At 35.6% G+C, this 13,466-nt stretch overlaps 1 protein-coding gene across 1 annotated transcript in view; it reads left to right on the top strand.

Moving 5' to 3' along the window:
* LOC102128221 (calcium-activated chloride channel regulator 4) overlaps window positions 1-12,489 on the top strand; it is a 34,224-nt gene extending 21,735 nt beyond the window's left edge. The window contains exons 8-14 of the mRNA XM_005542823.5: window positions 3,059-3,236; window positions 4,592-4,698; window positions 6,514-6,729; window positions 7,315-7,582; window positions 9,888-10,058; window positions 11,348-11,587; window positions 11,945-12,489. Coding sequence (XP_005542880.3) covers window positions 3,059-3,236; window positions 4,592-4,698; window positions 6,514-6,729; window positions 7,315-7,582; window positions 9,888-10,058; window positions 11,348-11,587; window positions 11,945-12,378 — 1,614 coding nt within the window. The 3' untranslated portion in view covers window positions 12,379-12,489. The remainder of the gene's footprint in view (window positions 1-3,058; window positions 3,237-4,591; window positions 4,699-6,513; window positions 6,730-7,314; window positions 7,583-9,887; window positions 10,059-11,347; window positions 11,588-11,944) is intronic.
* Window positions 12,490-13,466: the final 977 nt, after the last annotated feature.

The following is a 13,466-nucleotide window of genomic DNA, read 5'->3' as shown; positions in this document are numbered from 1 at the left end:
TATTGCACTTTAAGCTAGTTCTCATTTGAGTTTCTGTAACATTCAGCTAGGGCAAACTATTTATTATACCTCTTACAGCAGATGTAGCAAGACTGTGAGTCATATTTAGGGTAAGCCATATGAGTTAGAGCATGAACTTTGACATCAGAGTACTGTACGTGCTACTTACTAACCACATAATTTTAGGCTAACCTTTCAGTCCCTTTGGACTCTCAGTGTCTTATCTATACAATATAGGAAATAGGAACGCCTACCTCATAGAGTATAAGGATTACATGAAATGATACATTTACATACTTAGAACAACATTTACTATATTATGTAGCAAATATCTACTTCATATATTATATATACTAAATATATAATTTATTATAAGTATATATTTATAATAATTAGTAAATATATGTATAATTGTTATGAATATTATTTTTAGCCAAATGGTCATCTTGAGCTTACAATTAATATAAATTATGTCATTTTACTGTTTAGAAATCTTCACTGTCTCTTCAGTCTACAAAATTGTTTCAATTTCTCAGTCTGATATTACTAAAAACTCTCCCCCACCCAGTAAAATTGCCATCATTTATCTTTCCTGCCTTATTTACTCCATTCTCCCCTCGATGCTCTATCCTCCAACCAACTTACTGCACACATTGTTCTCCAAGTGGCCTGTGTACTAACAGCCTCAAAACCTTTGCACCATGCAAGTTCCTCTACTTAAAATGCTTCCTGTTCTCCCATCTCTGCATGTTAAAATTCTACCAATCCTTCAAAATCCTTTCTCCTTCATGTAACTTCCCTTTTACTCCCAACCCAACTGAACGTGTCTCTTCCATGAATTGCATGACATTTTAGTTTAGGTTTGTAACATGAAGTCCTACATTCAAATCACAATTGTCACTTATCAGCTTTGTGACCCTAAACATGATTCTTATCCTCTCTAGTCCTCAATTACCTCATCAGTAAAATAGGATACATAGGGTTGCTCTTGTTTTAATTTATTCAAAATATGAACATGCTTTAATTTATTCACCAAGCAAAGCTTTTTGACTCTTGTGGTACGTATATATAAGTGGGGAACAGATAATAAATAGATAGATAAAAACAAGAATTGCAGATTATGTAGATAGTGTTGTGAATAAATGAAACAGGGCAATGGGACAGAGTAACAGGGAAAGGAGAATTACTTTGGGTGGGAGGCCAATGAGCCTTCTCTAAAAAGTAACATTTAAGCTCTGATTTGAAGGATGAGAAGAAGCCAGTGGTTCAGATAGAAAAGAAAGTACAAAAGTTCCTTAGAAAAAGGTGAGAAAAAACTAGATTATTCTAAGAAATTATAGAAGCTAGTGGCACTGGAGTTTGGCAAATGAGGGGGTATGAAATGTGGTTGGAGAGGTAGACAATGACAGATCTTAGAAAACTTCAAAAAATATGAGGCTTGTATTTTGTTTTAAGCACAACAAAAAGCTCTTGAAGAGTTTAAAGTATCAGAATTTGATAATCAATTTATGTTCCAGGAAGATGATTACAATTGCCCTGAATAAAATAAATTGTAGGCAGTAAAAGTGGTAATAGGAAGACATTTTGGGAGCCTGGAGTTGGATCAAATTATACAATGTATAAAACATGGTTAATACAAAGCAAATGTTCAGTAAACTGTAACAGTACATTGTAATTTCTCTGGAACTATAGAATATTCTGTGGTAAACACATATTAGTTTTGTCTTTGTTGTTCATCTCTAGATCTCCTCAGTCTCTGACACAGAGCTCCATAAACATTGTTACATTGAATCCAATTATTTATTAATATATGAATGTAGGAATGTAGTTGCTACTGAATCCCCCGCACGGTGACTGGCACATTGTAAATACTTGGTAAATAATCTCATGCAAGAAAAGGAGAGGTGAAAGAGAGAACTCTGTTTCATCTTTGGATCTTCATTTTATACTTAAATGCATGGGAGAAGTGTGATAGAGATGCTACCAATGCCATAAATGTATAAAAGCATTTTCCTATCTTTCCGTTTGGTTTCAATGCATGTCAGAGAATATTTCCCATATATTGCAATATGTGTATTAGTCACTCTTTGCTTCAAAACATGCAAAATTGAAATAAGGGTGGTCAATTTGTTCCCTGATACAAACTTTCAAGGGATTTCTACATTCCAAACCCTCTTCTGCAAATCTGCACACACACCTCCACTCCATGCCAAAGAAAGCCACTCATAATCTGTTATTTTTCACCTCTTGGCCTGGACTCAAGGTCTCAAAATGGTGCTCCAAGATGCCACCACCAATTAAAACTGTCAAAGAAAATAAAATATAGTTGTCATCCTGGGCTAAGTTCTCTTTATCCTCTTTTACAGGCATCTAGTTTCAAAACTTTGAGTTTCAAACTGTTTGGCGTTTAGGAAAAGAATTCAAGCTACAAATTGAATGTAATAAATATAATTTTAATATATTCTTTGAGCATCACCAATATGCTTAGTTCTGTGCCAGTTATTATCAGAAGTAAATGAAAGTTGTATAACAAGGCCGCATGCTTAGAACTTTCTATATTTTTTCTTTATAAGCATACTGAGGGTTTACTAATTTGTAATCACTGACTATTTAAAATGTTGAAGTGGATTCTTAATGCATCTAGCTTTAAGTGCAAGAGACTTCATAAACTGAAGGCTTGTCTGTCAGAAGGTAGTCCAGTCAAAGAAACCAGAACACTATTTAATGTCATATACTGTGATTATACCTTTGGTATCTGGTTGACCTGAGTTTCCCAGGTTGAGATATTATTGTCATTTAGTCTAGATGATTTTCCAAAGCCTGGTCCCACTGAATTCATTTGAATAAATACTCCCTGCAGCTGGGAGTTTAAAAAAATTTTCATGTTTAACATCCCCCAAGGATTGTTGATTGAAAATTCTTTATTTTAAAATAGAGGCTATCTCTTCTATTCTGCATAACTTGCGTTTATTCTCTCTGTAATTTTTTTCTGATTTCCCATTTGTCTATTTGATCTAGGAACGCCTGTTGGTAACTGTGCTCTGAATTATGTTTTCAGGTCATTGGAGAGCTAAGCTCCCACCTCGATGGATCTGAAGTAGTGCTGCTGACTGATGGGGAGGACTACACTGCAAGTTCTTGTATTGATGAAGTGAAACGAAGTGGAGCCATTGTTCATTTTATTGCTTTGGGAACAGCTGCTGATAAAGCAGTAATAGAGATGAGCAAGATAACAGGTAAAACATGTTCCATTTATTCCAGGCCTTCAATAGCAATGCATACATGTAAAGGCTGACAGTTCAACAACTTCTCTTGAGTTTCTGCCCTGAAGGTACTGAAGCTGGGGACCAGACCCAAACTCTGTTCTCATGGCACTTGGAGTTCAGTTGGCTGGAGAGACAAATAAAACTGTTAATGAAATAACATAATCAGATAACATTCCTTCATAACAGGAGGAATATAGAAAAATCAAGTTCTATGTGAGCAGAGGAAGCCATTAGCTTTATTAGAGTTGTATAGAGCCAGGGAAAGGAAGCATGAGAAACTAGCTGAATTCTGAGCTGGGCTTTGAACAAGGTGTTGAATTTCTCTGGGAAGAAAAAGGGGCTAAGAAAAGATAGTCAAGTCGTGAGCAAAAAACATCATGTTGGGGTGACAGTGCAAGGCACATGGAGGGAATGGTGAAAACTCCGTGAGACCAGAGCATAAGCTGTGGGGTGGGTGTATGTGATTAACAGAAACTCAGGCTGAAAAGATCTAAATAACAAAGTTTTTATGTAAACATTAACTATGGTAGCTGTTATTTCAGACACACAGACGTGATGAAAATGGATTACGTGTTTCCAATACCTTCTTAAACTTAGTAGAGAATATATGATTTATGACACGAGTATAAATTCTGTTGAATTGGCTTCTAACGGTACTAAATATATGCTTGCTTTTTAATGCTTCGTTATGCAAAATCACATCATTTCAAAGTCCTTTCATGGTCATTGTAAAATTTATTTCTATTCCAAGTAGCTCCTTAAAAGTAGTACTTTTTTGGATTTATCGCTCTTGCTTTCCATTTTTCTATCTGCTCATTGCCAATTATTGTGAGGATACCTAAATATAGCAGCTCTTTCATCTTTCTAATTTTCTGATTTTGGTCTACACTGGCTGAAATATCTGAAAGTCAACTTTGTTAGAACTAAAATAAAAGATTAACAATCTTTTAACAAAAGATTTCACAAACCTACACTGGCTGAAATATCTGAAAGTCAATTTTGTTAGAAATAAAAGATTCTCTAAAAGGGCTGTGTAAAGTTTGTGAGCTTTAATACATGGAATTGTAACATCTTTCATATTCTATAATTATCATGCATTTTAGCTAGCTAAGATTTTGATAATGAGGTATTATGGTAGCTTTCATTCCCTAGTTATGACATTTTAAAATGAGCATTTCAGAATTAATCTGTACAACTATGTGCTTGTGGTCTATTTTAATAACACATACTGAAACTGATTTTGTTTTAACTATTACCTTAATAATCACTAAAATATACATATTTATTTTCTAGAAAGCAGTCTAATTAATGCATTTACATTTTAGGAGGACGTCATTTTTATGCTTCGGATAAAGCCCAGAACAATGGCCTCATTGATGCTTTTGGGGACCTTACATCAGGAAATACTGAACTCTCCCAGAAGTCCCTTCAGGTCAGAGTTCTCATTCCTTGGGTTTTCATGTTCACCTTTGCCATAACAAAGAAAAAACAATTTGGTGGCTATAAGTTTTGAGTTCCATATTTTTCTCAAAGTAAATTTTTAATTAAAATCTAAACTTTAATCTTAAATAGAAATTACCCTTTAGCTATAGCCAAATTAATTGGTGAAATAAAAGTAAAATAAATAGTGAAATAGCAGACATACTGTTTCTTTTCCTATTGCCACAGGTCTGGTTAAGAAATGACATTACAATGTAATAATGTCAAATATTTCACCAAAAATGGACCTTTTCCAAAATAAAGCACCCATTTTTCAATGAATGCATTTTAAAAGTTCATGCTTGAAGCTTTCCCCATACTAAACTTCTATGAAATAGATTTAGACACATGAACTCAAGAACCTGGTTGGGAAATGGAAGGAGTGTATCTTGGAAATAAATTAAGCAGGAGAAAGAAGGTGTGAATAATCATTGTCTAGCTACAAACATAGGGCTTCTGTCACCTCTTCAACCACTTTTTTCAGTGGCTTTTTGTTTTATTCACCTGTCTCCTGAACTTAACACTTTTGCTCATCTGGGTCTTAATAGCACCACCATTTTCTGTTACTGAGATTCAAAAACTGAGTAAACTTTGATTCTTCTTTCTTCACGTCCCATGTGAATATAGCCAGTTTCTCTCAAAATACATTTTACAAAAATGTTTGTCTTCTTTCCTACATGTACTATGTCATGTCACTTTATATCAAGATTTCTGTCTTGTGTTTTCCAGCTCATCAACTCACTGCCTATATTAAAACTTGCCATGATCCCTAAACAAACCTATTTTCCTCTACTTCTCAACAATGAAAGGAATGGAAGTTATAGGATGTGAGCTTAGAGTATGTGCAGATTGGTTTGCACATCTGGTCTACAGATATATCCTGCAAACAAGTTAAAAATTGGTGTGAGATATAGCCTGCTACTGTGTAGAGAATAAGCTGAAGGATAATAAAGATCATTTCTGAGGTTGCCATCGTCGTTGACTGAGAAAATGATGATTACAGTGACTGAAATTGACAAGGAGAGAGAACTGATTCTGAAGATACTGTTTTGTGTTCTGTTTATTTTAAATGGATGGTAGGAACACCAAGAAACCCGCTATACAATATAGCAACTGTAGTTAACAACAATGTATTGTATATTTGAAAATCACTAAGTGGATTTTATGCATTCTCACCACACAAAAAAAAAATGAGTACGTGAGGTTATGCATATGTTAATCCACTTGATTTAGCCATTCCACAATATATGCATATTTCTTTGTCACTTTAAAAAATAAGTAACTAAACAAAAATGGTTGGCTCTCCTGGACTAAGAGCTATCAACAAAAAGTTGAAAAGCTTTCTTTAAAGCTCCTCTCAAAAAAAGGTTCTATCTTCAATTTCCTCTCTTCTCAGGATTCCAACCTTTTTGTATCAGTTTGCACTCTGTTGAATATATTTACTGTCCAGTGCTACTCCCTCTATCTGTGTGAAAAAATTGTTTCAAAATTCCATGTCAGGAAAATATCCATGAATGCTTGCCAAGACAACCGGGAAAAAAACAGTAAGGTCATATTCATGACTGTAAAACCCATGCTTCTGCTCTAAGTCTCTTACTTCCTCACTTTTTAATTGATAACTGTCATATCATCACCAGCTTGCAGAGAGATCACAAGTCTAAGGTAGTTTGCCATTTATAAGCTTGTTCTCAGTCCAGAAATTAAAAACCGTCTTTAAAAAGCATAAAATTACTGTCTTTTCAATTAATTTTGAAATCTATTTAAATAGCTTGAAAGTAAGGGATTAATACTGAACAGTAATCCCTGGATGAACGACACTGTCATAATCGACAGTACAGTGGGAAAGGACACATTCTTTCTCATCACATGGAACAGACTGCCTCCCAGTATTTCTCTCTGGGATCCCAGTGGAACAATCATGGAAAATTTCACAGTGGATAAAACTTCCAAAATGGCCTATCTCAGTATTCCAGGAACTGCAAAGGTAAGCAATCAGCTTTTAGACTTCCTGTCAATATTTTTAAAAAACTGAACATAAATTGTTTAATGTCATAAATGTGAGTACCAAAGGTTGTATCAACTTTAAAATGAAGATAAAATAGTATGTACTTTCTATGCCTGTGTCCTTAAAATTATGATGGTAGGAAAAAGGAAAAAAGAACTTACGTATCAAGAAGAAGGAAGAAAAGGTAGTCAAGACAGTCTGAGAAGAATTTTAAGAAGGAAATGTAGGAAGAGTCTATGCAAATTGGTGGGTAGAGAGCTACAGGGTCCTTCCTTTTTCACCCTACCAGGATTGATGAATCTGTGGACTCTAAGGTCAAAACCAAGGCAAACCTTCTAAAACTTATTTTTTTCCAGTTGACATGTAGCAAAGTGTACACATCATGAATGATACCACTTGGCATGCCCTGTCTGAACTGCCTCAGCCCTTACCCGTTTATCCTCAACATCCTTAAAAACCTCTTTATTCTACTCCCCATTATATAATTTATTTAGAATTACATAATGGAAATACAGAAAGTAGCTTGACTTTGGATACTTACTATATTTCGGTTGAAATTTTTAGGTGGGCACTTGGGCATACAGTCTTCAAGCCAAAGCAAACCCAGAAACATTAACTATTACAGTAACCTCTCGAGCAGCAAATTCTTCTGTGCCTCCAATCACATTGAATGCTAAAATGAATAAGGACATAAACAGTTTCCCCAGCCCAATGATTGTTTATGCAGAAATTCTACAAGGGTTTGTACCTGTTCTTGGAGCCAATGTGACTGCTATCATTGAATCACAGAGTGGACATACAGAAGTTTTGGAACTTTTGGATAATGGTGCAGGTAATTCACAGGTTTTTATGAATAAGCCAATATTTTCCTAATTCAGCATGTTGTGAGTCCCTGTGGCATTGTGGGGCAGTAAGACAGACAACAGAATTGATGCAGATTAAGGAGGAACAGCAGGACCAGCAGGAAGTTTTATATAGGTAAAACCTACAGAGTGCCTAGCAAATGTCTTGCATGTGGTAAACACTCAATCAATGTTTTGGGGCTGAGCACAGTGGCTCAGGTATGTAATCCTAGCACTTGGGAGGCCAAAGTGGGCAGATCACTTGAGGTCAGAAGTTCGAGACCAGTCTGGCAAACATGGTGAAACCTCTTTTCCACTAAAAGTACAAAAAATTAGCCAGGTGTGGTGGCACACACTTGTAAACCCAGCTACTTGGGAGGCTGAGGCCGGAGGATCACTTGAACCTGTGAGGTGGAGGTTGCAGTGAACCAAGATCATAACACTGCATTCCAGCCTGGGCAACAGAGAGAGACTCTGTCTCAGTAACAACAAAAATACCCGATAAATAAATAAAAATAAAAATGTTTTTGCTTGTTGAATTTTTTTGTTTTTTGTTTTTTTGAGATGAGGTCTCACTCTGTCACATAGGCTGGATGGAGTTCAGTAGCACCATTTCAGCTCACTGAAGCCTCTGCCTCCTAGGCTCCAGCAGTCCTCCCATCTCAGCATCCCAAGTAGCTGGGATACAGGTGTGTGCCACCATGCTCAGCTAATCTTTACATTTTTTTTGTAAAGAAAAGGTCTGCAAAAGAGAAAAGGTCTCACTATCTTGCCTCAGCTGGTCTCAAACTCCTAGGCTTAAGGTATCCTCCCACCCCAGCCTCCCAAAGTGCTGGGATTACAGAAGCGAGCCACCATGCCTGGCCATACATGTAATTTTTTTGTCATCATTATTGTTTATCATCCAGGCAACCAATGTCTGTCACCAATTAGAAAGGTCTCATTCAGGAGACTGAGGACAGCATCAAGAAAGTCTGGCTAGAGAGGATGAAGCACAAGCAAACTAGATGCGATTAAGTGGTAGAACTTGGGTCTCTGGCAGGAAAATAAAGCAGGAGTAATCCTCAACAGCTGGAACACAGTATAAATATAGTCCTGAGAACTGGGACCCAGGGGCAGCTAGCACTGCCACGAGAGAGGAAGATTCATCACTGGGGCATCAGATACCAGGTCTGGCTGGTAGGAATCAAGATGCAATGTTGGCCATTCTCTGTCTCCATGGTCTGCACAGATGGGTGATACCTAAAGACCCTTTCCCTAGATTCTGGATTGTTCTAGGAACAGAAGCTTCTGTTAAGAGGTTAATAAGCAAGGAAATAACTATATTGATAGGCACTCGAATTAACAAAATTTTCCATCAGTGTATTTTGCAATGTAACTTATTCAATCATTTTATAATCATATCTTCAACTAGAGTTGCCCCTGAGAAAAACTGAGAAGGTGAAATTGTTCTTTTGTGTACCTCAATGTCTTCTTCAGATATATCAATATTTCCACAACTATTCCTTGCCTCTTTTTCCCCTTTCTACAAATCTATACTACATTAAAACTTATATGCACCATGTTTCCCTTCTCAACATTTTGCTAGATGACCATTTAGGTAATTAGGGAAATTTGCCAATTTGGAGTGCCTTTACCTGAGATGGTATTGGTGATTAACAATGACATAGAGCAGACATTCTTTAGTCTGCAAATGTCTTTAGTTTGCAGACAAACTTTAGTGTGCAAAGGAGTTATCTCGAGGGCTTGTAAGAACACAGAATGCTGGGACCTTTTCCCTAGGAAATCTGGGAAATGTGTATCTCTAAAAATCACCAAATTTAGTAATTTTAGTTGACTGTTGTGAGAATTAAATCCTACACAAAGATAGGATTTTTCCGTAGTAGAGACCCTTTTGATTTAAAAAGAGAAATGACATAATTAATGTGTTTAGAGTTAGAGAAAGCAAGCTGAAAGCAAACAGTGGTGGAGAAATTGTAAGAGTACTATGTGTAATACTCTGTATATGAATTAATAAGGATGGGAAGGTGAAGTATTTAGGCATTTATTATGCATACATAAATATCAATGTGTGTGTATGTATGTTATATAGACCTAGTAGATATCAAAATAACTCAAAGGTATCAATTCTACAATATATTGTTTTGGCAGAATATAATGGAAATATTCTCCAAAGGGTCAATCTCAAAATATTAAGCCTAATCTAGAGGATATCCTTGTAGAAGCCAATTGTTTATCTTTGAAAATGCATACGTTTCTCTTTACAATACTTTATTCCTTCATTTCTATAACAAGGTGCTGATTCTTTCAAGAATGATGGGGTCTACTCCAGGTATTTTACAGCATATACAGAAAATGGCAGCTACAGCTTAAAAGTAAGGGCTCATGGAGGAGCAAACACTGCCAGGCTAAGCTTAAAGCCTCCACTGAATAGAGCCGCGTATATACCAGGCTGGGTAGTGAACGGTGAGTAACTCATGATATTTATAATCCAGTGATAGTTTGAATAATATTGGTGATTTTATATAATTGAGGCTTCAAACAGGTTGATCACAACTCAAAATATAGCTTTTTCCATTTACGGAATAAAGTTCTCAGTCATACTAGGATTTGCCTCTAAATTAAGCTTTGGTACAATGTCTGGCACCTAGTAAGCACTCAAGCACTCAAAAAAGGTCAGTTATTATTGTTTTTTAAACTTTCAATTTAGGTTTGGGGGTACATGTGCAGGTTTGTTATATAGGTAAACTCGTGTCATGGGGGTTTGTTGTACAGATTATTTTGTCACCCAGGTACTAAACCTAGTATCCAATAGTTATTTTTTCTGCTCCTCTCCCTCCTCCTAACCTCCACCCTCAAGTAGGACTCAGTGTCTGTTGTTACCCTCTTTGTGTCCATGAATTCTCATCATTTAGCTCCCACTTATAAGTGAGAACATGCAGTATTTTGGTTTTCTGTTCCTGCATTAGTTTGCTGAGGATAATGGCCTCCAGCTCCATCCATGTTCCTGCAAAAGACATGATCTCACTCAAAAACATCAGTTATTATTGTGTTAGTTTGGAACATGTTATGTATATCAGCAATAATATGCCCAACTTTCAGCTCAAGATGAAGGAAACAGGTCAGTTTATGAACCTAAGCACAAGCCAGTGCAGAATTTATCCTTCAGATTACATATGCTGTAAGACTAAACATTCATTTGGAATTTTAATAAGTCAAAAAGAAAAAAAAAAACAACATGTATAGTAAAGTGATGTAAGAATTAAGAATGCATTCTTTGCTAGCTTTCTTTTATCTGGTCCCTTGTGACTTTTAGGGGCTTTCTACTAGCAATTGGGATACAACAGAAGAATTATTCCTTAGCACTTGCAGCATGGAGGGAGGGACCTAGCACAAGTGGGTGGAGGAGAACTGGCAATGATTTCCCCAGATATATTCCCAGAGTGCTGATAATTCAAGAGGTAAAGCAATTCCTTTTATAAAAAGGCACATATTGAATTATATAATATTTCTCTCATCCAGTGTAGGCTTAATTCTAAAGCAATGTGTTATCTGACTCTGTCCTACAATATCCTACCAAAGAAAGAATTCTCTCACCAATTGAATGCTTATGATTGTCACAAAACTTAGTAAAAATGTGACTGTATATATATTTATTAAAAGGAAAAGACAAGTGGGGTGAAGAAGGTGATTCCCTGAATTATAAAAAATACCAGCAGTTTTGCCCATTATAAACCAGGAAATGTTTAATGCAGGGGAAATTGAAGCAAACCCACCAAGACCTGAAATTGATGAGGATACTCAGACCACCTTGGAGGATTTCAGCCGAACAGTGTCTGGAGGTGCATTTGTGGTGTCACAAGTCCCACATCCAGACTATCTCTTGGATGACCTATATCCACCAAGTCAAATCACAGACCTTGATGCCACACTTCAGGAGGATGAGATTATTCTTACATGGACAGCACCAGGAGATAATTTTGATGTTGGGAAAGGTAAGGATGAAGTGTCACATGATTTTGGCTTAAGTGAAAGGTGCTAATTGCAAAAAACAAGGGTGTAAGGGCAGGCGAGGGGAGAATGGTTTTATATTGACAGCCTAGCAAAGTATTAATTTCATAATCTGTTATTTTTTAACCAATCAAATGACACATTTTAACGTGGTCCTACTTTTCATACAAAGAAGGTAGCAGTTTGCAGAGCTTAAGATCAGAATTCAGCTTTTATTAAAAAATGAGTAAGGTTTTTGATCTGAGTATCTACTTTGTATAACTAGACATTTTTGAGAATTAAAAAAAGGAATGAATATGCTATGCTCCAGTCTCTAAACTACATGTAACTTTTTTTCTCAGCTCAACATTATATCATAAAAATAAGTGGAAGTATTCTTGATCTAAGAGACAGTTTTGATGATGCTCTTCAAGTAAATACTACTGATCTGTCACCAAAGGAGGCCAACTCCAAGGAAATCTTTGCATTTAAACCAGGGAATATCTCAGAAGAAAATGCAACTCACATATTTATTGCCATTAAAAGCATAGATAAAAGCAATTTGACATCAAAAGTATCCAACATTGCACAAGTAGCTTTGTTTATGCCTCAAGCAAATCCTGATGACATTTCTCCTACTCCTACTCCTACCCCTACCCCTACTCCTACTCCTATTCCTACTCCTACTCCTACTACTGATAAAAGTCCCAATTCTGGAGTTAATATTTCTACTCTGGTATTGTCTGTGATTGGGTCTGTTGTAATTGTTAACATTATTTTAAGTACCACCATTTGAACCTTAATGAAGAAAATAATCTTCAAGTAGACCTAGAAGAGAGTTTTAGAAAACAAAACAATGTAAGTAAAGGATATTTCTGGATCTTAAAATTCATCCTATGTGTGATCATAAACTCATAAAAATAATTTTAAGATGTCTGAAAAGGATACTTTGATTAAATAAAAACACTCATGGAGATGTAAAAACTGTCAAGATTAAAATTTAATAGTTTTATTTTTTGTTATTTTATTTGTAAGATATAGTGATGTAAAAACTGTCAAGATTAAAATTTAATAGTTTTATTTTTTGTTATTTTATTTGTAAGACATAGTGATGAACAGAGATCCTTTTTCATATTGTTACCTGGTTGTTTATTATTTGATACAACATTTTTCTGAAATGATATTTCAAATTTCATCAAGAAATTAAAATTATCTATTTGAGTAGTCAAAATACAAGTAAAGGAGAGCAAATAAACAATATTTGAAAAAAATGAATTTGGTGTTGGTACTATTAAGTATAAATTGATGATGTCGTATTCCTCCAAAGCCTCCAACTATACCCTACAATTGCCAAGGTTATGTTTACTACAATTCATGGATATGGAAGATACCAGAAAAAAAAAATCAATTACCACCTGTCAAACTATAATTTTTCCTGATTTTATTTTGATATAAACATATATCTATCTCTTTTCATTTAAAAAGCCATACTCATCTGCGTACTTTTTGTTTTATCATAGGAACGAATTACTGAAGCTACTATCTATTGCCCTTGTTTTCAGATAAAGAAAACTAAATATTTTTTAAACATAATATTTTCATTCATCTCTCAGGGTCACAACCATATTGACTAATGAGATCACTTAAGGAGAAAATGTAGGTTGAAAGGAACAGTTTTATATGGCAGACCATAGCCAGGTCAGCCAGAGACCCTAATGATGGAAACAAAATGGAACACAGAGCATGTAACAATGGTGTAAGATGGTGCAGAAAGAACTTCCCCTCATAGGAGTAGGTAGACTTGGAGTCCAAGTTTACAAGCATACGGTTTCCTTGTTCTACCAACGGGTGGTTTTCTCATTTTGCACAGGAATTTTTATTACT

The sequence above is a fragment of the Macaca fascicularis genome, chromosome 1, assembly GCF_037993035.2.
Source record: "Macaca fascicularis isolate 582-1 chromosome 1, T2T-MFA8v1.1".
Lineage (NCBI taxonomy): Eukaryota > Metazoa > Chordata > Mammalia > Primates > Cercopithecidae > Macaca > Macaca fascicularis.
This window is presented reverse-complemented; position numbering and strand designations above follow the sequence as displayed.